The sequence below is a fragment of the Melitaea cinxia genome, chromosome 16 (assembly GCF_905220565.1).
Source record: "Melitaea cinxia chromosome 16, ilMelCinx1.1, whole genome shotgun sequence".
NCBI lineage: Eukaryota > Metazoa > Arthropoda > Insecta > Lepidoptera > Nymphalidae > Melitaea > Melitaea cinxia.
This window is the reverse complement of record NC_059409.1, coordinates 14,116,266-14,144,050: the sequence shown is the minus strand read 5'-3', so window position 1 is coordinate 14,144,050 and position 27,785 is coordinate 14,116,266. Positions and strand designations below refer to the sequence as shown.

The window sequence follows — 27,785 nt, the reverse complement described above, 5'->3', positions numbered from 1 at the left end:
CTTCGTTACTTGTTACCCTACTAAAATAAGCTATTGGTTTTAAACTATTATCAGTTTGATACTGCATTAAAATCCCGCCTAAACCTACTTTGCTAGCGTCGGTATGTAATTCTGTCTTTGCATCAGAGTTATAAATAGCTAGAACTGGCTTTTCAATCAACCGTTGCTTAAGAGTTTGAAATGCATTTTCTTGGTCTGGACCCCAATACCATTTAACATCCTTTTTTGTGAGTAAAGTAAGAGGGCGAGCAATTTGGGCAAAATTTTGAACGAATTTCCTAAAATATGACGTTAAACCCACAAACTGTCTAATCTCATGTACGTTACGTGGCCTGTTATAATCTGCTACACATTTTATTTTAGCTTGCCCTGGCTGTATAGTTCCGGCTGAGATTTCGTGACCTAAGTACGTTGCTGTACGCTTTAGAAAAGAACATTTACCAAGATTTAATTTTAAATTTGCCTGTGTTAATAATTGAAGAACCTTTTCTAATAGTACTAAGCCTTCCTGTACAGTACTTGTTGGCAACATCACGTCATCAAGATAAAGAGCTATATTTTGATCCACTCTGCCTAGTGTCATTTGTATTAATCGAGAGAATACAGCTGGGGCATTGGCTAAACCGAAGGGCATCTTCAAAAATTCATACTGACCCGATGAAGTGACAAATGCAGTCTTCGGTATAGACTCTTCGTGTAGGCTGATTTGGTAATACCCTTGAGCAAGGTCAAGGGTTGTGAAAAACAATTTACCCGACAGCTTATTGACCTGATCTTCGATATGTGGTAAGGGATATCGATCTTTAATAGTATTAGCATTTAACGCTCTATAGTCAACACAAAGTCTATAATCCCCACCCTTCTTCTTAACCAGGACTACGGGGCTAGCATAATCTGAAATTGACTCCCTTATGATACCTGCCTCTAATAAATCCTTGATTTTTCCGTTAACAATTTCGTTTTCTTTATGCGATAATCTATAGGGCTTACGACAAACAGGTTGGTTACTAATTGTATGGATGTGCATCTTAATAAGATCGGTGCAACCTAAATCTTTTGTACTTCTAGCAAATGAGTGACTATACCTATTTAAAAGTGATAATAATTGTTTATTTTCCAAATCACTAAGCTGACCTTTCTTAATGTCAGATAAGTTAATTCGCATGTCGGTAGTTTCTGAACTTTCTATAGCCAGTATTCTAGATCCCTCATCGCAAATTGGTATCGTTACCAACTCCGCTCTAGCTATCAGTCTATGAGCCTCCCATACTATATCTGTATTTCCTAAATTGACAACTTTCAAATGAGAACTAAATTGTTTAATAACAGCTGATGATATCATATAAGAAACATTTCCTAACTGCATCCATACTGTATTTGTTAAAAATGTGTGCTCTTTTCCAATATTCTTAAAGCAGTCAACGTAAACTTCTACATATAATTGATTATATTTTGGTATTACAACTTTATCTTTCAAATAAACTGGAAACTTCACAACAAAATCAGATGCCTGTAGATTAATGTTCGTAAACAGATCCTGCACAAAGTTACTTTGAACGAAACATATAGATGAATCAGAAGTGACTAAACTAACGTTTTTACTATTAATCATTGTTTGTCCAATTAATAAATCAATATCCGATGTTATATAATTAGTTAATTCAACAATTCCATTCAATTGGACATTATCTATTAAAATACTTAAGTAACACGAACCGAGTGAGTTTACGCAGGCTCCTCCGAAACCTTTCATAACAGTGGTGCTTGGATTAATTTTAATTTGTAAGTTCTTAGCTTGTGACATACAAAGCAAATTAATTTTACTGCCAGTGTCTATGAATGCTCTTAACTGTCGCCCATTTACTATCACTATTCGTTTGTAAATATCAGCATAAATATCGTAAGTAATATGAAACACCTGACTAACCTGATTTAATTGCGGTCGCGATGTCCCAGCACCAAACCAACAGGCTGCAGTAGTATGTCCGTTACGGCGACATTTTTCGCAGTGCTGTTGTTGTCTACAGTCTCGTGCTTCGTGACCCGGCCGCCGACACATGTAGCATATCTTCGGCTGGAGCTGATGGCTTGATGTTGAACCTAGCGCACCATTATTGGTTCCTCTTTTCCACGTCGATTTCCGCACAGTTTGTGTTTCCATTCGTTTGAAATTTTCTAATGATGATAAATAGCCATAATATAATTGTTCAGGAGTATTACAAGTATATGCTTTAGCGTTGGCTCTCAGTTCATAAGGTAGTCCACGAATTATACACGAGATAGCATCTTCGCCGGTGATGTTACATCTCTTAACTAAAGACAATTTCTCATGATAATACTTCGTCATAGTCTCTTTGTCTTCTTTTGTCCTCGCCAACATCCGTTCTAATTTGTCCACGTAATCAGTCGATCGTGGAAAGGCAGTCTGCAGCATCTCCTTCCATTCATCCCATGTCAGGTCATAATTATCGAGATCGTCGTACCATTCTCGGGCGGAGCCACGTAGTCGTAATTGCATAATAAATGTTCGATCGGTGTGATCCCAGCCATAAACGTCGCCCAATTGATCTATTTTGTGCAGCCAACCTATAATATTGCTATTAGTGTCCTCCGGTCGAAATTTAGGGATCACTTCCGCATCACTGGGAGCAACGTGTCGTTTTTTGTACAGTTTCTTTTTACAATCACCGTCAGAGAAAAAAAAATCACTGTTTTCATCTTCCGAGCTGCTTGATTCATTATTTTTTCGTTTGCGCTGGCCCAAACCATCTAAGTAAGGTCCAGACATTTTTGGGCACAATCCCACTTCTGAGATGTAAAACACTGGTGGGTTTCTAAATTAAAATAGCCAAGGCGATTACCACAATCTGTCTATATTTTTGAACAGCGTAACGTTGTTAACAAGTCGAATAATAATGAATGCTTAAAATGATTATCTACCCTTTTTATACAATTTTATCGATGTGTCAAATCAAAGCTAATTATTGATTAACTTACATTTATAATGTTAAACGAATATAATTATAAATAAGAATAATAATTATTGATTTAAGAAATTAATACAATATGTAATTACTAAGCTATATCATAACAATTAATATTAACTACGTCATAATCGTTGAGCGACTATTGAATACTTGATAAGAATTGTTATATGAAATTTAACGTCGTAATCTTATTAGCTACTAGCTGTGCCCGCGACCGCCGCGTAGAATTTAAAAAAAGTTAATTTTCAGTTCGCAGAGTTACAAAATAAATAAATTTCTAAAATTAAAGTGGCCTAAGTTACGCCTTATTACATCAGTTGTCGGCCAGTGAAAGACGAAATCGGCCCAGCCGTTTCAGAGATTAGCCGTAACAAACAAACAGACATTTGTAAAAAAATGTTATTTTGGTATATGTATGTACCGTATATAAATCCATAATTATACGTCTAGTAAAAAGCGATTATTTTAATATTACAAACAGACACTCCAATTTTATTTATTTGTATAGATGTTCCCAAACCAAACATTATACCCCAAACATGTAAGAAATATCAACTTAAATAAATATACAATATCCATTATATTCTCAGCTATTACTCTGAAAACATAAAAGGAATTTAAATTACCTAAAATTTCCTTTAAAAAAGAAATTGTTTTTTCCATCAGAACATTTGTTTTTCTTGAAGTTGGGATCTCATTAGAATTGTTAAACTGTTGCTACACGATTGGGTCGAGAACAAATAACGACCTAGGTAGATATTTTTTAACGTACCTACTTATTGTTAAAAGCATTATAAACAATGTAAGGAGTATTTTCAATAATATTGTTTTTACGAGTTGAAGATCTTATACCGATATAATATTTAGAATATAATCATTAATATATTAAAATATTATATATATATAATAAAATATTATATATATATAATATTTTAGAATCGATTGATTTCTGATATTTGTTCATGAAAAACCATGTATTTAAACAATTAATTTAAATTAGAACGTAAATAATTACAACGATATTACAGGAAATATGTATAAAGGCCGGTTCCTGATGTATTCAAGAACGATTAGTTTTGCTTACGTATTGTGAATATGGGGAACTGGGCTTCAATCACAAACGACTAGTGTTAATAATCAATATATTTCTGGAGTTTACTTACTGGATTACTGGAGTTACAATTTTATTATTCTTTCTCGTGTTTCTACTGCGATTATTATTATTTATATCAAGACAATCGATATTCTCGTAGATATACATAATCTATATAAAATAAAAATGAATGTTGCTAAGCCCATAACTCGAGAATGGCTTGACCAATTCGGCTATTTTTTTTTTGTATGTTCCTTAAGGCCCACGGATGGTTTTAATTACAAAAAAATAAAATTAAAAAACAAAATCAATATAAATAAAAATCTATTGACAGAACGAAATCTGTCCTGGCGGCTAGTATTGTTATAAATATATTGTTACGCAATTGTTATTATATTTATCTTATGTAAAACAGCCCGCAAGGAGACTCGAACTCCAAGATAGTAAATGCCGCGAATAGCCATTTTTTTTTGCAAAATATGTACAGTTGCAATATAAGACAGACCGAAAGACATATTTGGTTACATAAATATATTTGTTTATCCCCGAAGATTGAAAGTCAATGAGACGCCAAGTTCATGCACATAACGTTAACATACACTTATAAAAATAGACGCATCAATATTTGGCATTTATAGATTTCTTTTCAAGAGAATATAAAAGAGATAATTTTAATATCAAAAAGTATTTTCGCACAGTCTTATATAAGTGAATCTGTGATTATGTATTTATGTATGGTATATATAAGTAGTAAGCACATATATTATCCATGCTGGGTTGCAGGTAACTCAGTAGATCAACTCATTATGTAAACATCAAATCAGTTGTACAGTATTATAAAACAAAGAAGGTATTACTAAAAATTTTATGCCAAGAATTTTGTTACACAGATAATTAATAAATTTGTTAATAATACAATATTAGAACTCCCATCAAATCTAATTTGATGGAATTTCCATAAATGTAGACTAAAACCTAAATTAAAAATAGGTGTAATAAAGTGCAATCATTAGAAGCGTGCTTTATAATTTTAATGCCTTATAATATAAAAACTTATGCATTTATATTATACAAACTTACTGTTTCTTCAGACATGTCATAGGGCACACGTTGTTCGCCTTAACATTATGGGTGATTTTTCTTAGCCCTTGCAACCAAACCTTTATGGGAATTAATTAATTAATTATCACTAGCGGACTACGAATGTGTGCGTCATATGGATAATAATGACTAAACCTAAACTACTTTTAGCTCCATGGTCTAACTTTTTTTCTTTGGTTATTCAATTTTAAGCGTCAGCGTACTCAAAACGGAACAGGCAAATGTGTTTCTACATACTCTGCTGGAACTGGGGTGTATTATTTGAATACAAAAAGGTCAAGCACTTGATATGGGTCTCTTAAAACTATTTACACAAAGTTTAGATAGCTCTGTAAATTTTTGGGTACCTCTGTACATTATGGTAATGAAATGGCTTACACCAATAAAAACACTATAGAGTTGCAATATACCGATTTCAGCTAACAATTTACTCTATAAAGCTTATTTTCAATCTTGGAAACAAAAGTTACACTATCTATATTTAAGCAGTTTTGATTACACTTGAAACGGGGAGATGGGATGAGAGTCGTTTGCTTATAATAAAAGGGTAAAAGACTGCAATAATAATTTGTTTAGAGAAATTTCAAAATTATTAAAGAAATGGTGTGCGAAAAAGTAAGCCGACCCTGTTTCAAGTGGATAAGTTTGAAGAAACCGAAAGACTTTGGAGAGTTTGTTAATAAATATTTAACCTGTTATCTGCAAGTATAGGACGAGAATCCTAGAGGATTATGGAATATTTATGTGATCTTAATGCTTCTTAATTGCTAAATATATCCTTCGGATGAAAATTATTATCTTTAAAGAAATTGCTATGATTTGCTTCAAAACACATTGGAGAGATGTTGCGAACTTTTCTTTTTCTTTTACAAGAACCGAACAGTATTCGGCGTATAATTATTGTCAGAACGCCTGTTTTAAATGAAATATATTTTATAGATTGCCATTTTTCCTCCCCTGAAGAGATGTATGATAAAGAAACTATGTTTTTACGCTTAATTAAAACATTTTCCCGCTTTTGGTACAAAGTTCAAAGAACTCAAAAGAGCCTGTTGTTATATTTGCCATGATAAAAATTTGTAATGTAAAGTTAGAAAAGACAATTTTCCAATGTGCGACAATACTTCGATTATGGAGCAACACAGCAAACAGTTTTGGCTGGTTCCCTTCCATAAATTTAAGACTTCCAATGATAGATTTTATATCACAATCGGCAAACAAGCGTACGGTTCACCTGATGGTAAGAGATTACCGTAGCTTATAGACGCCTGCAACACCATCGCATCGCAAGCGCGTTACCGACCCCCAATCCCCCCCCCCCCAGGAGCTTTGGTCACCTTACTCACCAACAGGAACACAATACAGCTTGAAAACAGTATTATTTAGCAGTGAAGGTAGGTTTGCGGTTTTGTTATTACAACTAGACACTATTTAACAATTTGTTTCTTTTTAGCTGGCTGCTTAGAATCGGTTAGCTGATAGTCGCAAACTATTTGCTAATTGGCCTTCAAATCAAAGCCATTTATATATGTGTAGTATATTTATTCATAGTTTTTGGGTAAAGTGTTTTGGCATAATAAACTATTTGAATTCTAATTTGTTCAAAGATTCCAAAGCTTAAATGTTCATAGTCAAAAGCGTGGGTAGATACAAAAAAAACAAACGTACGTTAGCAGTGTTCGCATCCGGGCAGACGACGTGCTGGTAATTGATGTTGATGTAGTCGGTTCCACTGCATATCGTTAGGGACTTGTCTTCCAGATTGTTACCGTGCTTATTTACCAGATTGTTGTTCAGTTTCGTATCCTATGACAAAGGACATTTCCTAGTTTATGCTTTATTGAAAACTTTAGCGATAACAACACAAGAGTTACTTTAAATGAGTTAACAATAATATAGTTCGTAATTTTCAAATTGGAAGTACATTTATAATTTGATAATGTAAATAATTTTTAACAATTTGATAATCTTCTTTGATAAATGTATTATCGTTTTGTTTTTCATATTAAATTGTCATTATTAACCCAGGTAGACATAGCATTTATATGTCCTATTAAATTTGACATAAAAACATACTTTTTTAATAATAAATACGATTATTTTATTATTTATCGATTATAGCCTGTTTTACTTTTTGAAGGCTTCAGCCTTTGGTATTATTGATATTTATTTGATATTATTATATTGGTATTTTCATTAAACTAATTTTAACTGTACAGTAAAATAATAAATATATATAAAGGAATATATTCCTTTGAGTTTGTATATTTGTATAGTACCTTTTTTATAGCAGTAGTAATATGTATTGTTTTTATAAAGAGATTTTGACACTCCATAATAGTCACATATAAAAGAAATATTTAATTTTAATTTTATGTATAGGAATTGGTAAATAGCTTTAAATATCGTTTCTTTGTTTTTTCAGGAAGGTTAAGGGTTTTTATAATTAATTTTGTATCATAATGTATAAAGAAAATTTGTATAATAAAATCTTTGTTTTTTCAGAGCAACACATTGTATAATTTTCCGATTCCAATTTTAAATAATTAAGTAATGTCTTATATATATATAAATAAAAATAATGCGTTCATAAATGTGTACCTATCTATATTTTGTCCTATTAAAATATGTATTCTAAAGGGGGTAATATTCTACCTAATAAAATGCATTTTGAGAAGGTAAAGTCACCTTGTTTATAAAAGAGCTAAATTATTTACAAGATACAGTTAAGTTTCACTAACATATTTGAAATTACAAAAGGGTTGGAAAGTGATGTGATTTTTCTTTTATTAAAATTGATCTTAGAACTTACGGCCAGTCATATAAGTAGTCACTTATCTGTAATTTTACTTACTACAGTTAAAGTTTGACTAACGAACAAAGTTTTTTTTTACAAATTTAAGCAAATATTATCTGTAGCTTCACTAAAAGATAGTTACAGTAACTAGCCGTAAAAAGTTACAATACTTGTTATAGAAAACGAGTAGTATCTGAAACGGTCAAATCTTATAAAACTGCCATAAAGATTAGTAACGAATACAAAAATAAATTCTGAAAATAATACAAAATACTTTCTGCTAATCTGTCAATCCTCGTGTGCGACGTTTTAAGGGCCACAAGTTAGGTAAAAGGATTAAGGACTGAGGGTATGTTAGAAAGGGTCTTAGTAGCGTCCGAACGTGACACTTACACGTTTTATCACTTAAAGTTAACGAAGTTATAATACAAATGCGACAAGAATTGACAACATTTTCAACATTATTTCGTTTATAAATTTGTGTTACGACGTTTTCGGGACTGAGGTTCCGTTAACTCTGACAGCGGTATTGTTGTTTTCTAAAATACTAAATTTCCTAAATACTTTTATGTACTTAGTTAAAAACCAAGCAACAACATTAAAAAAAAAAAAAAAAAAAAACAAGAACTAGAAAATATATAAAAAATTATACTTTTTTTCACATTGTGTTGCTTCTATACTATCCGAAGGAACTTCGTTCCTAGCTGGTGTCCCATGACACAACATAATTTCTCCTGATCATTGTAATATGAAACTTAGAATAGTTACGGGTTTCTGTAAAGAACTCACTATAGACGGCGCCACTGCTTATACCGAATATAAAATCATCTTATCAAAAATTTCGATCTAGTGGATACATCGTTCCATAGCTTAATTGGTTGGAGCACCGACACGGTCAGTCGGAGATCCAGGTTCGATCCCCGCTGGAACGGTCGATTTTTAATATGATATTAAAAAATGTTTGGAATTTCCTAATTTGTAGGTAACACAAAAATAAAATCGTACAAATTATATTCTTCTTGGTATGTCAACAAAAAAAGTTATGAAACACTAACAATAATATAATGTAGAAAATACAAAACTATACTATTATTTTATTTATCTTCATGCGCAATGTCTTCCGAGTTCTATTTGAATAGTTTCCTGATATCTACTAAGAAAATAAACATCGAAGAATTTCAAAACGACTCTTGTTAATTTTATGATTAGCTAATTTAAGAACTAAACCAATGTTTTATTCTTGATATATCATTTAAAGATGTTTATTTGAATTCGATGCAAGTGACCTGAAAATATCGTTAAATGTTAATTAGAGCGCTCATTAAAAGTGTTTACAAATATTACCTTTGGCACACCTCCAGACCGCACGTCGCTGACTTGACACAGTTCGATGACGTCGCCATCCTGAAACGAATAACATTTCTTTAATTAAAAGACTTTTAATTATTTAATATATTAATATTATTATTATTATTTAAATTTGATAATTGAATCGCAAACCCAATGTTTAACAGCGTTTACGTATACGGCATAGATCTTTTTCTTCATGTAGCAGAAAGATACAAACATACACGTGTCCTTTTAATGAACGGTCAGTTAAGTGACGTCATTATAGTTCCAATATGGCGTAATCTCAAAATGGAGGAAATTTTTTCAACCTCAAGTTAGATATGCACGGTATAGGTGACATTTAAAAAGGTGTAAGCCCCGAAATAAAGGGAAATATTTTCTATTACTTTGTAGAAAGTTCTTATATTAAATTATTAATTGCTCAAAATAATTAAAATCTCAGAAAACGTAGAGATTATTTCAACTGTGTAAAGTTGACAATTCGCAAGATCAGTCAACGCCTGTCGTGTCTGTTTGTTAGTAATGAATAAAAATATGAGAGGTCGTTCAAATACGTTTTCATCATCATCATCATCATCATCATTACAGCCTATACAGTCCACTGCTGGTCATAGGCCTCCACAAGTTTACGCCAAAAATAACGTGAACTCATGTGTTTTGCCCATAGTCACCACGCTGGGCAGGCGGGTTGGTGACCGCAGTACTGGCTTACTGTACTCGCACCGAAGACGCTGCTGCCCGTCTTCGGCCTGTGTATTTCAAAGCCAGCAGTTGGATGGTTATCCCGCCACCGGTCGGCTTTTTAAGTTCCAAGGTGGTAACGGAACTGTGTTATCCCTTAGTCGCCTCTTACGACACCCACGGGAAGAGAGGGGGTGGCTATATTCTTTAGTACCGTAGCCACACAGTACGTAAATACGTTTTATATTCCCTCAAACAGGCCTTTTAAACTCAAACATTTGATTTTAATATGTCAATCTTAACTTTTACATACTTTTAAACAAACAAACAAAGGGCTTGATGAAATTGGTATAGAGAGATAAGTGTATACGAAACAGAAATGTCAATCTCGACAACGCTTCGAGCAGTTATGTATTATCTTTATATTCGTATATAAATCGCTTTACTTTATACTCGTATACTTCTCTTATGATATAACGAATAAAAATGTCTCTGATATGAAATCCAAACATAAAGAAAGCGAGTACCTTTATTATAACAAAATATATTTTAACAAGACTTTCTAAGATATAAAATAATGTTTCGTTCGCCAGTTCACAATTTAATGTTTTAAATATAAATATAGTAAAACCGTAGATGCCGCGGTAGGAAAGATTTATTTATTTAAAGATGTCTCATTTTCAAAAATGAAATTTTCAAATTCGGGACTAATTAATAGTATAAATAGGAGAAGCAGTCACCCCCCATCCCTTATCCAAAGGCCGTCTTGGCCGAGGCCTCGTTTTGCTCGTATGTGCGATCATGTCCGCGACGAAATATACGAAAACGTCAACATTTTAAAGGTTAATATTTGCCGTTGTATAATTTTATAAATAGTTACAATTTCCGTTATATTTTTTTTACTTCAGTGATTCACTGCTACTGGTTCATGAAGTGTGCATCTATGTGTAAATAGATGCTCATTTGTTCTCTATCATAAAGCATAGTTGCCCCGATTTTTCGAAGTATACGTAACCTTAGGGGCGTCTATTCCACCATATCAATACATATATAAATGGTGTAAGTGTATATTTTTAAATCATATTTTTTAGTATTCTGGTATGTTTTTTATATGTATATATGTATATTTATATTTGGACTATTTACTTATTGTAGCATATCCATGCCACGAAAATACAAAATAAAGGAGTGCAAGCTCGAGAATGTTATTGGACTACAGAACAATTACAATCTGCAAGCTACAAGCTTCCGATGAAATGAACAAAAAAAAAAAAACCGTGGGGATAAACAAAATATTCTGACAGTTTGGGATTCCATCGAAAACACTGCGAAGGCTTTATGCTGCTTACATAGGTATTTTTCCTTCAGAAAAACATCCTTATATCATAAAACATCCTTATTTTTCGAGTTATTCTCGGCAAGCCCTTTTATTTGACATCCATATTGTGGGAGTGGATTAAAAATAATCACTTCGCTATCTTAGATATTCCGCCATGCTGAATTTAGAATGACATCACATAGCTAACCACGCATTGTCATGTGAATACAAAATTTCAGAACAATCGATTGAAGATATCTGCTTCAAAACTGATAGCGAAATTCCACCGTGACAAACAAACAAGCATACATACATACAAAGCAAGTTAAAATAATAACATTAAAAAAAAAAAAACGATTTTAGCCACCACGAAGGATTAATTTTATCTATACCTACATAGTTGCTAATCTTATATAAACAAAAAATGTAATCAGAATCGAGATTTAATAAAGCAAAAAATTATTGCGATTATATAATAATATTGCCTTAAATATTTTATATTTCTTTTACATATTCACTTTTGCAGCGTAAAATATACATAAGGCTTCTTTTCTAAATTACATCGACAAGCTGACACGGTTCAAGAAATCAGCCGTGTTCAGTCAATTGGAAGGATGTTCACGATTCTGAACTTCGTGTTTAAGGTTGATGTGACCTTGTACCTCTCGAAGATTAAGTATCGCGCAAACATACGTCAATATTTATTGGCTATGTTGTCATATATATACAGCTGTATCCTGTGATTTTATTTTACCGATCTATTTGAAAATTTATACCATTTGGTGTATTTTTACCATTTTATGTAATACATTGTGTAATTATATTTTAGTAAATATTGTTTAATTATAATTATTGCTTAATTATTTAATTCTTATTTTTTAACCCGTACATCCGTTCCGCTTTATGATTTTATATCCTCTACGTTAGTTGTCGGGAGGAGATCACTATTTAGCGATAAGACCACCTGTTGTACATGTCTTATTATTGTATAATGTTATATTATTAATAATATTATTGTAAAAGTTAATTATTATTATTAGGAAGTTAGTCTACAACGTGTAGCGATAGTATATACTCTTAGGCGTATACAAAACATATCAATCAACAACATGTCAATAAATCAGTGTGCAACTAACTAGCTCGTTTGATTGACGTGTACCGCTCTGCTTAAGTATCCAACAATCTCCTTATTCAAAAACAGTATTTCATTTTGAAACAGTCGAGTCTTGCACCATGAATGTATCACAAAAGACAGCATCAAGTATTCACGACACGCCATCTAGTTTAAGAAGTATCCGTCGGGACAGCGAAGTGAATTACATCGCTCTTTTGTAGCCACATACGAGTACAGTTATTAGTTTTGGAATTAATTGCGTTAAAATAATCTCAACAACAAAACACAACAACCGCTCTGGTGTGGTGCGTGAAGGCGCCTAAAAACACCGACGGTTTGCGAATTCGATTCCCGCTCGAGATGGATATTTATTTGTATTTGTACAAATATGTCTTTCGCGGTTTGGATGTCCGTCATTGTAGGTCTCGTGCCTCGGAGAATACAAGCTCTCTGTCTTGGTTGTTATTATATACACCTGAGAGCGATCGATACTTATAGTTGGGAATATATCCGCGTACCCACAGTGGAGCGGCGTGGTGGATTAAGCTGTTGAAGCGATATAGATGTTTGTCGTGGTCTGAACGTTTTTGCTTGTGTATTGTGTTTTTCCGGACCCCCGACACAGGAGACAATGCTACTGGGGGCCGTTAAGTGTGAAGCGTTCTTTTTTTTTTATACAACTGATATACATCTACGGGCTTATAAACCCATGTCCTTTTTTATTCTAAAAACATGCAATTTTTATTTTTATCTTTTTTTTTTACTTCAAGGTAGAGTGTGAAGCGTTCATTGAATAACTAGTATCAATCGTAATTGAAAATTTATCTCGACATTGATAATTTGTTTGCCGACATTTTGCGGATAGATAGAAATAGATAAATTTAGATTAAGCGTCTCGGCTAGACTAACACAGTTTGCAAGTAATTAATTAGTCTTCAAAATCGATTACAGAAATAGACATAAACATGCTAGGTCATTTCTTGAATCAACCATTATATAACGATCTTGAAAAGTCAACCTTGAATCTTTATAGATCTTTGACGTTTAGAAGTCGGCTGAATGTATGTCTTGCGTTATGATTATTATGATTGTGATAAAAGAAACATTATCACCAAATAGCTTAATATATACCACACCCTACGTGTTCTATTTACTCAAGAAACTTAAATTAAAAATCCTTGAAAGGATAACGAGTAATATCGTGCATCAAATGCATAGCATTTTTGGTTTTCATCATTTCTTTTACTGTTTTCGAGACACTTTTAATTCTATACTAGCTGTTCCCCGCAATTTCACTAGTAAATGGTCTTGTGTGCTATTCTAGACGTGTGTGTGCTTCATCCAGACCTACCGAAGTCACTTAGAGTGTGGTATGGTAAGCCCAGACTCTATACTCGTTTTTAATAACCGTGGTTCGTCGCCTTTGTAATTTTATTTTAGCCCAATGGGCCGAGGTATTATTGACCGAATTGAATAATTAATGATGAATTAAAACAGTATCACAGTAGTTTCATTCCAAACAGCCGACCCTAAGGCTTCAGCCCGTAATATCCCATTACTGGGCATAGGCCTTTTTCCCCATGTAGGAGAAGGATCAGAGCTTAATCCACTACGCTGCTCCAATGCGGGTTGGCGGATATATTCCCTACTTTCCAAACAGCCGACCCTAACGCTTCAGCCTGTAATATCCCACTACTGGGCATAGGCCTATTTCCCCATGTAGGAGAAGGATCAGAGCTTAATCCACCACGCTGCTCCAATGCGGGTTGGCGGATATATTCCCTACTATGAGTAACGATCGCTATCAAGTGTAAATGATAACAATCGGGACCGACGGCTTAACGTGCTCTCCGAGGCACGGTGGGGAGACCCACAAGGACTAACACCCAGACCACGGCAAACACCTGTATGGCCAATACAAATGTTTGTCATGTGCGGGGATTGAAGCCGACCCTAAAGTACTACACAAGTACATCAAAAGAGAAGAATAATTCACATCATGTTCAACAGTACCTATAAAAACTTGAGGAATCTATGTATCATAGGTACAGGTATATCTAACATATATTTCTCAATCTAAAGAGGTATATTCGCAAATCGTGAATTGAGTACGAATGCTTGTCGTTAATTCAAAAGATCTTAGCCGTAAATCGACACTTTTACGGGCTGTTAAAGTTAAGTATCACTGCCCTTAAGAGTAACGACTTAATTAATTATTGTAGAGATTAAAACACTATATATATATATATATATATATATATATATATATATATATATATATATATATATATATATATATATATATATATAGCGACTGTCCCTACGTATAATATCGAAATTGAAAAAAGGCACTTTACATTTTTTACGCTGAATGATTTAAGTGACTTTAATACTTGCCTTCTTAAAAATGACTCTCGAACTTCACGCTTCACATCTATAGTACAGGCAGCTAATTTACATATATTGCCACTATCTGCGACTCACGCATTTCCTAACTGCTTGCCTACTCTTCTCGACTTAATTCTTGTCTCTTCATATCTCATGTCGAAAAATTTGGTCAATGTGTTGCTACTGCCTTTTCCTACCATGACCTTCTCTTTTTATCCTATAAATTAAGACCCCCTAAAGCTAAACGTAAAATTCTTATGAGGCGCAATTTCAATGGAATTGACTTTGAAAGTTTAGCCGTGGATGTTTCAAATATTGACTGGTCCGGAGTGCATGATGCTTCATCAATTGATGAAAAGATAAACCGTTTTAATTCCCTAATAACTCAACTTTATGACAAGCATGCCCCTATTCGTCCAGTGCGATTAAAACATCTACCTGCTCCATGGTTGACTGACGAAGTTAAGCGCCTACAGAAGAAAAGGAATATAGCCAAAGCTAAATATAGACTCGATCCCAATGAAACAAATCGTGAGAAGTACAGGAAAGCTCGGAATCGCTGTAACAGGGTGTGTAGGGATGAACATCGACGCCATATCTATAAGTCTGTTATTGAGGAAAATGACTCTGCCCGAGTTTGGAATTTCCTCAAATCACTGGGAGTTGGGAAGCAGCGACGTGACATTAATTCCCAAAATTTAAATTTAAATTTACTTAATCAGCATTTCTCATCTTCTGTTACATTTGATAACATAACAAAATTTAATACAATTTCTCAAATTTCAGCTTCTACAACTCGTGATACTCCCTTTTTTCAATTTAGTCAATTCACGAATAGTGATGTTAAGAAGAATATTTTAGCGGTATCATCTAGCAGTGTTGGCTCTGATTGCATTAGTCGTCAAATGGTAATTCCTATCATAGATTATATAGTTCCTATAATAACAAATATTCTCAATTTTTCTATTAGTAGCGGTACATTTCCATCTTGTTGGAAAGATGCTATAATCATCCCTTTGCCTAAAAAGCCCAATTCTACTTCTTTCTCCGATCTTCACCCTATATCTATCCTACCATTCCTTTCTAAAGTTCTTGAGCGTCTCACTTATAATCAATTTAACTTTTTCCTCTGTAGATACAACCTTTTAAACCAATTTCAATCAGGATTCCGCTCAGGCCACAGTACGACTACTGCATTAATAAAAATCACTGATGATATTCGCATGGCAAAAGACAACCGAAAGCTCACTGTTTTGACATTACTTGATTTTAGTAATGCCTTCAATAGTGTGGACTTCGACATTTTGCTTGCCATACTGAATTCTCTTAACATATCTCCTATAGCGATTGACTGGTTTCACTCTTACTTGCATGGGCGCCGGCAACGTGTGCGACTTAACGACACTTTTTCTGACTGGGCTAAGATCAATGCCGGTGTACCGCAAGGTGGCGTGATGTCTCCACTCCTGTTTTCAATCTTCATTAATACTATTACTCGATATATTACTTCTCCCTACCACCTGTATGCTGACGATCTCCAAATTTACTTGCACACAAGCTTAACAGATCTGCCTAGTATGATTACCAGTTTAAATCAGGAACTCGAACGAATCAACTGTTGGAGCAAGGAATTTGGTCTGAAAGTTAACCCATCAAAATCGCAGGCTATAATTATCGGAAGCCCACAGCTTATTTCGCGAATCGATTGGCCGAATTTGACACAAATAACTTTTGGCGGTGTTATAATTCCTTACAGTGAAAAAGTAAAAAACTTGGGTATATTGTTTGACGAAATTATGTCGTGGGATCCACAGATTTGTGAAGTTAGCAAAAAAATTTTTGCATCTATCGCTTCATTAAGAAGGTTACGTAATTTTCTTCCCACTCCGACTAAGGTTGCTCTTGCTCAATCTCTTCTTCATCCTATCCTTGATTACGCTGACACTTGCTATCTAGACTTAAGGGAGGATCAACTAAACAAACTCGAGCGTCTCCAAAACCTCTGTATTCGGTTCATATTTGGTCTTCGCAAGTACGACCACGTCTCTGAGTTCCGTGCGAAACTCAAGTGGCTTCCTATACGTCTGCGCAGGAATACTCATGTGCTATCTCTCCTATATTCTATATTATTTAATCCCATCCTTCCGTCTTATTTGAAAGAACGCTTTGAGTTTCTCTGTGACTCACACAATAGATCACTTCGTTCTAGTGAAAATCTTACTTTGAAAATCGGCAAACACTCTACTGCCTTCTACAGCAAGTCATTCTGCATTGAGGCTGCACGGTTATGGAATACTCTCCCTTTACACATTAGACGTGCAACATCACTGGAATCTTTCAAAAAGAAGGTTAACGAACACTACTTAAGACTTTGAAATTACTGTCGTCCACTTCGTCATTAGTCACTGCTATTTGTATAATATATTGATATACACTTATTTGTTCTATTACTGTAATAATGTACAGTTATGTATAATATTATGTGTATATATGTGTTTATGAGTATTTATGTTTGTATGTGTATATGTTTATATGTATTTATGTGTGTAGTGTATTTATATATTTTTATGTAATACGTTCTGTAATTTTTAGTATAGTTAATATTGTTTGTAGTATGTAGTATGTGTATATGTATGCATGTATGTGTGTATATTTGATTTTATTCTTGTTTTCTTCCATTTTAAGTCTGTACACCCTTTCCGCTTGTTTCACATTATCTCCTCCAAGCTGGTTGTCTGGAAGAGATCGCTGTTTAGCGATAAGACCGCCTGTTGTACATTTCTTTAATTGTTTAATAAATTGTAAACTTCTTTTAATGTGTACAATAAAGAGTAAATTATTATTATTATTATTATTATTATCGATAATGAGTATAAACTCATGAAAAATGTGATTTTATGTGTATTTTATGGCATTTTCTTTTTTTTTTGAAAATATACATAAAAAGTATTTTTTTCATGCAATAAAAAAATAGAAAATTTTCAGTTTCGATACTGTACGTAGGGACAGTCGATATATATATATACTTAAATTCAACCCTTTTATTTCGAACGCGATGTTACGTTTGAAATGGGTCGGTTCGTAAGTAAAACGATACATTTTTTTTTAATAATCCAAATAGTTTTTAATTGTAACATATAACAGATAAACATTAATAATTAATAAAATAAAGTAAGCTCTAGTTTTTCCTTTATTTTTAACCGATTTCCAAAAAAGGAGGAGGGTCTCAATTCGAACTGTATTTTTTTTTTTGGGAAGTTACATCAGAACTTTTGACCTTTTGGTATGTGTCAATTGGTCCCATTTAAATTTATTTGAGATCTAACAACTACTTTTCGAGTTATATCTTATAATGCGTTTTTACTTGACGCTTTTTTCGTCGACCTACGTTGTATTATACCGCATAACTTTCTACTGGATGTACCGATTTTGATAATTCTTTTTTGTTGAAAAGAAGATATCCCTAGTTTAGTACCATGATAAGGAAACCAGGATCTGATGATGGGATCCCAGAGAAATCGAGGGAAACTCATGAAAATCCGCAATAACTTTTTAGTGGGTGTACCGATTTTTATAATTTTTAATTTAATCGAAAGCTGGTGTTTGTCATGTGGTCACATATAAATTTTATTGAGATTTGATAACTACTTTTTAAGTAATCTTTGATAACGCGTAGTTACTTGGCTATTTTTTCGTCGATCTACGTTGTATTACTCGTCGATGTAATTGAAGTCGGTTTTTTTCGTTTGCGAGCAAACACAATTATTTGTGAACCCCTATCAACAAATGTCACGAGCCACCTCTGCTGCTTGAGAGCATCGCTTTCACAGAATATAACCAGAGCTTGTGGGGATGTGCAGTGTTGACAGCGGGGTTAGTGTCGGCAACGAGCTTGCGACGCAATGCAATCTGTTCTTAGACTAAGATAAATACTTACTATCAGGCAGGACCGCAAACTTGTTTGTAATCCTAGTGTTAAAAAAAATATAAAAATACAAAAAACTAAAATTAAAATTTGTTTAACAAAATATTTAGGAATACCAGTTTATAATTTATTAAGTAAACTTAATCCTAAATTATCGAGAAAAGTTACTGTCTTTAATTTCAAGTTGTTCTCGGTAGCTTTAAAACTTTTCCTACCATCTTAAAATTTTCTCTTTCAACTCTGAAATATATTGTTTTCACATGATTTAAATTACAAAGTGAAAAACCAAACTTATTCTTGATATTAATATAACGGTGGAAACTGAGACGTTAAATCTTTGTTCTAGGGTCTATTTAAAATATAACAAGCATTATTTAATAAGATTGTTAAACATTTCAATTCTTCTTATACTTAGCTTTAAAAAGGTATATTAAATTTTTATTCTTTTTTTAAATTTATTTTAAATTTTTATTTAAGTTAAATGTTTTTGTTTTTTCGTTCTGTATATACCTAAGTACATCAGTTTTTTAAAGAGCAATAATAATAATAATAATAATATATTCTTTATTGTACACCAAAATATGACCAAATAGTAGTAACTAAAAAAAAAAGGTGTACAAAGGCGATAATATCGCTGAAGAGCGATTTCTTCCAGATAACCTTTGGGCACAGGATACGATAGTGACGGATAGGAAGTGTGCAATATTCTTAAGGATGAGTAAAAGTAGTGTATGAGTTCGTACGAGTAGATTCAATAATACAAACGCATACACATATACAAATATCCATACATAAATAATCAAGATAGTATCATCATTACAGCCTATACAGTCCACTGCTGGACATAGGCCTCCACTAGTTTACGCCAAAAATAACGTGAACTCATGTGTTTTGCCCATAGTCACCACGCTGGGCAGGCGGGTTGGTGACCGCAGGGCTGGCTTTGTCGCACCGAAGACGCTGCTGCCCGTCTTAGGCCTGTGTATTTCAAAGCCAGCAGTTGGATGGTTTTTCCGCCACCCACCGGTCGTCTTTTTAAGTTCCAAGGTGGTAGCGGAACTGTGTTATCCCTTAGTCGCCTCTTACGACACCCACGGGAAGAGAGGCGGTGGCTATATTCTTTAGTACCGTAGCCACACAGTATATAGTATAATATACGTGTATAAATGTAAAATATATATTGATATAAAATATGTATGTTTAAATTAATGTTAAATTATGAAAATTATTATATGTTAAGGGAGTAATTGCGGAGTTTCGTGTCAATTCATCTCAGCAGAATTAAAATTCCAAACCGGTGTTAGTTTCACCTTAACTAAAGGGAAGCACTTTCACAATTTATAAATAACTCAGTAAAAACATATTATAAAATTAATGGGATTAAAAGAATGTTTTTTTTCTTCGATTACTTTAAAAATGCTTGAAAATTGAATAAAATCAATATAAATTGTAGGCCTTCTATAAATTACAGTACACGAATATCACGATTTTTCCTTTTGTTCTCCTCCTTGTCACAGATGGTCATATTTATCAAATTAAAACGCTAGTTTCGACATAATTTTTATCTCTATTTAAATTAATTTTCACTGAAATGAAGATCAATCCATCAGAAGTATGAAAAATAAAATTATTTTAATGCTAGCAATTATATCAAATACATTTTGAAATGTGATGTCACAAAATTTGGAACCTCTGCCCACCCCTTGTCACACATGTCACACTTCGTGGACTCCTGATTCGAAAACATACTTCATGTCAATTTTGTATATATTTTTTTATTTTTTAGAATCGGAATACGGAATACATTAACTACGTAATGTTTTATTCACATAGTTCTGTAATAGCAGTTAATGTGTATTTTTTTTTTTTATTGAGAAAACCAACAGCGTTTCAGTTAATACATACTGTAAACAATTACAAAAAGTAAGGCCAATAACAGGTTTCCCTTTATAATACTTATAAGTATAGTTACGTTGTTGCATTCGGACCAATAGGATGGCGTGCTTACAATAGTCACAGCTATGGATCCATTTTTTATAATTTAATAAATTTATACGAGTAATATATATGAAGTATGGCGTGTTTGTCCATGTTTCAATATGTATATATATATTAATTATTCAATATGTATATATATATATATATATATATATATATATATATATATATATATATATATATATATATTAATTATTATAAATAAAAAATTATTTTAATAATATTCATTAGTTAATTAAATAGGTATTAGGCAGATATATTATGTGTGTCATCACACGGTGTGTTGTGTGGATTAGGAGTTGACGCCTGACGTATTCAGCAAATTATACTTTTCATTCAAAGTAAAAATTTGGTAAATATATAGTGTTACCGAACCGTAACCAACATACCATCAACCCTATGAAAAGTGAATCGTTTCAATACGATATCAAGTTCTCTTTGCTCCTGAAATATCGAGTTCTCTTTTCTTTTGATTTACGCGACACCATTAAGTTTAATAGTTCCTTTTGTTGTTAACGCGAAGCGAGTTCGTTTCCATGAACAATTTGCGAGCGTCGTATAAAGATATTCTGCGGATATTACGTTCCTGGAGCACTGTGTTCCGGTCGGAAATTAACAGGACGATCGCTGAAAGCAATGAAGTTTTTAAGTAACAGATAGTTCTGGAAACTATTTATTTATTTATTTATTTATTTTATAGGCAATCCTATATTGACGTTGCTTTTGTTATTTTTTTATATTCAACAGAATATGTTATGTATATATGTGTTGCTATGTTTTGCTTGAATTATCGCTAAAATTCACTACTCTCATCAACAGAGACGCAATAATTATCTCACTAGAGATGTACACTTAAATACACGGGTTTCAGATACCTAGTGGTCTAACAATACGCACAATTATTCATTATAATTCGTCTTAATACACTACAGATGCTATTATTTAGAGCAGAATAGGTAGAAGTATTAGTGATATCGTGAAGCGCAAGCCACCGGACCACGAACCAGCGCAGCGACAGCAACGCAACAGCTAGTTGCGATAACCACTGTGCAAACTGTGTGTTGTTGTTACAGATTTGTGTTTGCTCGTAAACGAAAAAAAAGGCCGACTTCAATTAAATCGATAAGAAATACAACGTAGGTAGACGAAAAAATAGTGAAGTAAATTCGCGTTATCAAAGTTTACTCAATTCTTCCGAATAAAATAAGATTCTCTTTCGAATAAAATAAGAATCATCAAAATCGGTATACCCAGTGAAAAGCCACGCGGTATAATACAATGTTGGTCAGCGCAAAAATAATCAAGTAAATACGCATTATTATATAACTTGAAAAGTACTTGTTAGATTTCAAATAAAAAAATATTGAAATCGGTCCACCCAGTCAAAAGTTCTGAGGTAACATTCATTTTTAAAAAATACAGTCGAATTGAGAACATCCTCCTTTTTTCGAAGTCGGTTAACGATATTAGTCAATTTTTGCAATTAAGACTTCTAATATAAAATGCTTAAATGATTAAACAAACAAATTGTTTCGAAGTCGATATAAGAAGTTATAGTTATATTATTAAAATGTGTTATCGAAAATGGAATTGAACTTTGTAGTTTACTTCTCCACAAGCGATATAAGGCTTGTGTTATGAATAAAATATGGGAGAGAAATCGTATGAAACGAGGTTTACAGCTTTTAGCTGTTTGTGTAAGATAGAGGATATGACAATATATTACAGTATGTTTTGAAGAGTTTTATTATTTTAATTATTTATTATAATTTGTTTCATTTATTTAATGAGTAAGACTAGCCGCGCGTCGGAGAATAGATATGGAAACGTTTATAGAATTTTGAAGTCTGTGGAAATGGTAAATGTCGTATGATTAAGCATAAACTAAACAAAAACGAGTGTGCTTTACACCACACGACTGAAGTAAAATATCTTTAATTTGTCCTACAGTAATATACGAAACGTAACTCTCTCTTCCTTTCTTTTTTCACTAATCTATATCTTCCTCTCAACTTCCATTCGCCTCGCCCAATCAAACTTTTCGTAACGCTCTCGTCATGTATTCACCAGCTTACTCCCCAAGTCAAGCACGCGTAAAGAAGTTTTGCTTCAAAAAATCAAACGTGTGACGTCGACGTGACGAAGTGTGATGTCACATTAAGTGTTGCGATGTTTCTGCTGTAACCAAAAAAATATATATATAATCGAAATCAGTGCAGTTACATATAGTATCACCTCGAAGTGAATTTCCCATGCTGTGATATCTCACTTTTGAACACACATATTTGTCCTGTAATACAAATGAAGTAATAACTTCGTTTTAGGACTTTTGCTAGTATTTGCTCAGTCAACATTGGATTTACTAACTGACGAGGTAACGCCCGAAGAAACAACTGAATAATAACAATGAGCCTTTTCAAGTCTAGAAACGCATTGTAAAATAAATTTGGCGCGTAAAAATTATAAACAATGTTTACCTTAATAAAGAAAGGTACGAAACTTTCAAATTGTTTTTAATTAGGACGAAATTTTTGAATTTAATTATAAGCATCTCAATCTTGTATTGATTTACTTTATGTTTATACAAGTAGCAGTCGATCAGATCTGTATCAAATTTAAATGGGACTACAAGAAAAGAATCAGCTTGATTTGATTACACAACAGAAACAAAAATCATCAAAATCGATACACCCGCAGTTAAGTTATACGGTATGACCTCAATTAAACTTAAATGGGACCACATGACACGCCATATCGATTAAAAAATTAAAATCATCGAAATCGGTTCGCCCGTCATAAGTTCTCAAGTAACATACATCAGAAAATACAATCGAATTGAGAACCTCCTTTTTGGAAGTCGGCTAAAAACTATATTAATACCAGTAAATACAGAATGAAACAACTTTTACGTCAACTCTAATGTGTAATGTTTTAGATGATATAAATTCTGGAAACTATCTCGACACTATTATAAGACGTGTGGGAGGCCGAATATTAACTAACTTTTCTAATTTTATCAAAGTCGACACGATGTTATCAAATGTGTTGTAATTAATATATCTATAGAAAAAAAATATTAATTATTTTCAGCATCAAAATTATTCAAAATGTATTTTTACAATCGAGACGACCGCTTATACTATAATTATGTAAAACTGTTTCAAAATTCGCGGAAAAAGAATCGGCGAAGTGCGAGTCAGACTAGCGCACGAAGGGTTCCGTACCATTGACTAGGTAAAATAAATATATATATTTTTTTTTTTTTTTTTTTATTATTTGTTATTAACGTAAATATACAATTAAGTATTTTGTGAACATTTCAAGTGCTTACCTGTTACCATTTATTGATACCGAGCAAAAATAGACAAAAAATGGGTTTTTTGTCTAGTTTTGCCCCCCAAATATTTACTTCTTTTGTTTTTAGTATTTGCTGTTACAGCGAAAACAGAAATACATAATTTGTGAAAATTTTAACTGTCTAGCTATCGCGGTGCTTGAGATACAGCCTGGTGACAGGCACACGGACGGACAGACGGACGGACGGACGGATGGATAGACAGCGAAGTCCCGTTTTTACCATTTGTGTACGGAACCCTAACAAATACAGTTAAATTGAGATTCTTTTTATCTTTAAACTAGCGGACCCGGCAGACGTTGTCCTGCCCGGAAAACAGCTACCAAATTTGATAGCTTACATACCGATAGCAGCGCCACCTACCGGGTCCAATTGAGAGAAAAACTACCATATCTTCCAAGTTAGACTAAATTACAGATGTTTACAAAATTTGATAAAAATTGGTTCAGTAGTTTCGGAGTTACATACATTTAAAATTTTCATTATTAACGCCCACCCCCGTAATCCTTATTGGGCATGAGTTATCCTAAAATCCGTTCATCGATTAATTCTACATCACATATAGGAGATTCGTATCAAATTTGGACTCGATAGTTTAAAAACGGGAATTTTCCATTGTTAACACCCCCGCAAGAATATAATAGGTAATGTGAAATAGCTATGTGTGTATGTGTAAATGTGTGATAGCTAGTTAATACCATTTTTACTGTATGTAAATTAAATTAAAATGCGGTCTACGAATAAGATCAATATAATCATTGATAACTTACGTAAATTGCTCCCTAATATAATATATTATTTAACATGAACTTAATTGAATAGCAATAAAGTTCAAATTCACTCTACATTTTAGTAAAAAAAACGGGAATATATGGGAAAAAGAAAAGGGCTGTTTTTAAGGTTTTCACGGAAATTAATTATCTGGGGGCACGGTAGTGCCCCCGCCAAGACGAGCAAAAAAAAAAAAAAAACGAAAAGCACTACCTATCTTTTCTCGAAGCGCTTCGTCGTTTTTTTGAACCCTCATAACTTGGGTTTGGATTATACCAGATAAACAAAATTCTGGGGATATGATGTCAATAGCGGACTTATTAAACGTATAAAGTTTCAATTGCATAGCTCTTATACTTTAGATTTTATTGATATCTAAAAAACCCCGATTTCGTCACTCACTGATGATCATCAAAATTCATAGAGTACTTCCTGAAGTCTCAGAAAGCTGAAATTTGGTATGTAAGCTAGTATTAGTACACAAACAACAAAAAAATTCTATAACTTGAAACTTTTACCCTCCAACCCCTTAAACTAGAAGATGGAAGTTTGTATGAGACTTCCGCAAATTTTGATGCTAGAGGTCTGAAAATTGATATAGGGACTCCTTGTTATTAATAATAATAATAAAATACATAAAAAATAAAAATCGGTTATTAGTTTATGTCGAAAATTTACATTTTGTAATTTTGGTATTTAAGTTTTGGCGGAGGTCACCGTTTGCATATCAGTTCAACATAAAATCAAAAACAGCGTGCTTAAACCGAATATTGTGAAGATTGGATGATATTTATGGTATAAAATGTGTCAGAGGTAAAATGTAGCTATAATATTGTCATAAGCAACTTACAAAAAGAAGTGAAATCCCACCAAAAACATTTTCATGTAAAATGTTGCCAAGACGAGATCATATGGCTTGCACTGTCAAAAAGTTATCAGATCTCATGTAGAGCCAAGCTTCTAACTCTACACGCCCTAACTCTACAAACCCTAACTTTACAAACTCTACACCTTAGTCAAAATATGTGGCTTGGCCGTTTCGTTACTACCGGCTGTCGATGTTGTAGATGACGACTTTCCTGTCTCATTTATATTTATATTCTCTTTTTATTTTTATTTGTATTATATGTATATCAATTATTCTTCTTTTTTTTATTTTTTCTTTAATAGAACTATTGTATAACAGAAAAGTAATAAACAGTGAATAAATTTTTCACCTTACGCCCACGTGACGGTAGCGAAACGGCCAAGCCACATATTTTGACTAAGGTGTAGAGTTTGTAAAGTTAGGGTTTGTAGAGTTAGGGCGTGTAGAGTTAGAAGCTTGGCTCTACATGAGATCTGATAACTTTTTGACAGTGCAAGCCATATGATCTCGTCTTGGCAACATTTTACATGAAAATGTTTTTGGTGGGATTTTAATTTTTCTCGCCGTAAAAACCATCCTTGGACTTCAACGAACATTTAAAAAAAAGAATTGGTAAAATTGGTCCAGGCGTTGTTGAGTTATACGCTTACGAACACATGTTACGATTCATTTTTATATATAAGAGAATAAACATCTAATACCTAACTACATAGCTATATAAAAACAATTCAGACAATGACTATTGAATCTGTCAATCACATTATCAGTTTATGGAGTAATACGGCTCAAACTGGTATTTTTATTCGTATTTTATACTTCCAAAATGTTCTGTAAGCTCAGAGCCTCGCAGGGATGACTGAGTTTTATTACACTAAAGCGGAGGACTGGCTCATTCCGCTACGCAGAAGACTTTCAGAGTCTAATTACTTAGATACGCCTAGATTATCATTATGTTATGAAGCCTCGTGATAAGACCGCTTTATTACTTGAGCTAAGCAAAGCTAGTTATTAAATATATATCAGTAAACTAGCTGAACCCCGCAAACGTTGTTTTGCCATAACACAAAATTTCAAATATTTTTCTCAATTTGATCGCAGCACCAACTGTCGGGACAAACTGAAATTAAAATAGAATAATATTTAATATTTGATGCTGCGATGGTAGCGCAGTCTATCGGATCCAATGTAAAACATTCCAAAATTAACAACTACTTATAAATAACTAGCTGACCTGGCGAACTTCGTATCACCTTATTCTTTTCTGAATAATAACATAATATATCAAAATAAAATGTAGCCTATCTTTTAAGTTGGATCAAACTGCACACGGTGTTCAAATTTGATTTAAATCGGTAAGTAGTTTAGGAGTCCATTGAGGACAAACATTGTGACACGAGATTTATATATATTAAGATAAACATTTTCCACTGGACCAAATTGTGAATCTAAACCATCCTCGAATCCCCTTGAATTCACACAAAAAATTTCATCAAAATCGCTCTACCCGTCTAGGAGGAGTTCAGTGACATACAAGAAATATATATATATATATATAAAGATACGTGGCACTTGGCTTGTGGCTGTTGCGCTAGCGGTTGTGGGTTCGGCCACAACATACATATTTTTATTTGCCATACATTTGTTTTTGGTTGTGTATTTCCAGACCCCGACACAGGGGTAAATCTTAGTAGCGTCCGTTGAGTGTTTATGTATCTATATATATATATATATATATATATATATATATATATATATATATCATACGTAGGTAATATTTATTTATAACGCGCATCAGTATTTATTAAACACTGTAACAAAAACAAAATTCCATTAAATCTGCTATTATCAATTTTGATTGTAAATATAATGTATGTACAATTGTACATGTATATGTGTCAAATGTATTCCTAAATTCAATAGCCGCCACAAACACATGACACATATTATACAATTGTGTCTGTTCAAAGTTTCAGACGACACGCCCGTCAATGTTTCCGTAGCGGATGACATCTCGCTGTATTAAATATACAACAGTGTCT

At 33.1% G+C, this 27,785-nt stretch overlaps 1 protein-coding gene and 1 long non-coding RNA gene across 2 annotated transcripts in view; both read right to left on the bottom strand.

Moving 5' to 3' along the window:
• LOC123660902 (1-phosphatidylinositol 4,5-bisphosphate phosphodiesterase) overlaps positions 1-27,785 on the bottom strand; it is a 110,455-nt gene that overhangs the window by 25,626 nt on the left and 57,044 nt on the right. The window contains exons 4-6 of the mRNA XM_045595922.1: positions 9,323-9,382; positions 6,850-6,987; positions 5,161-5,240 (exon numbers count right to left, since the gene is read on the bottom strand). Coding sequence (XP_045451878.1) covers positions 5,161-5,240; positions 6,850-6,987; positions 9,323-9,382 — 278 coding nt within the window. The remainder of the gene's footprint in view (positions 1-5,160; positions 5,241-6,849; positions 6,988-9,322; positions 9,383-27,785) is intronic.
• Positions 17,986-18,833, bottom strand: LOC123660903. The gene is made up of 3 exons (XR_006744271.1): positions 18,590-18,833; positions 18,238-18,240; positions 17,986-18,017 (listed from the first exon to the last, which is right to left on the bottom strand). It is a non-coding gene; the product is annotated as an uncharacterized LOC123660903 (long non-coding RNA).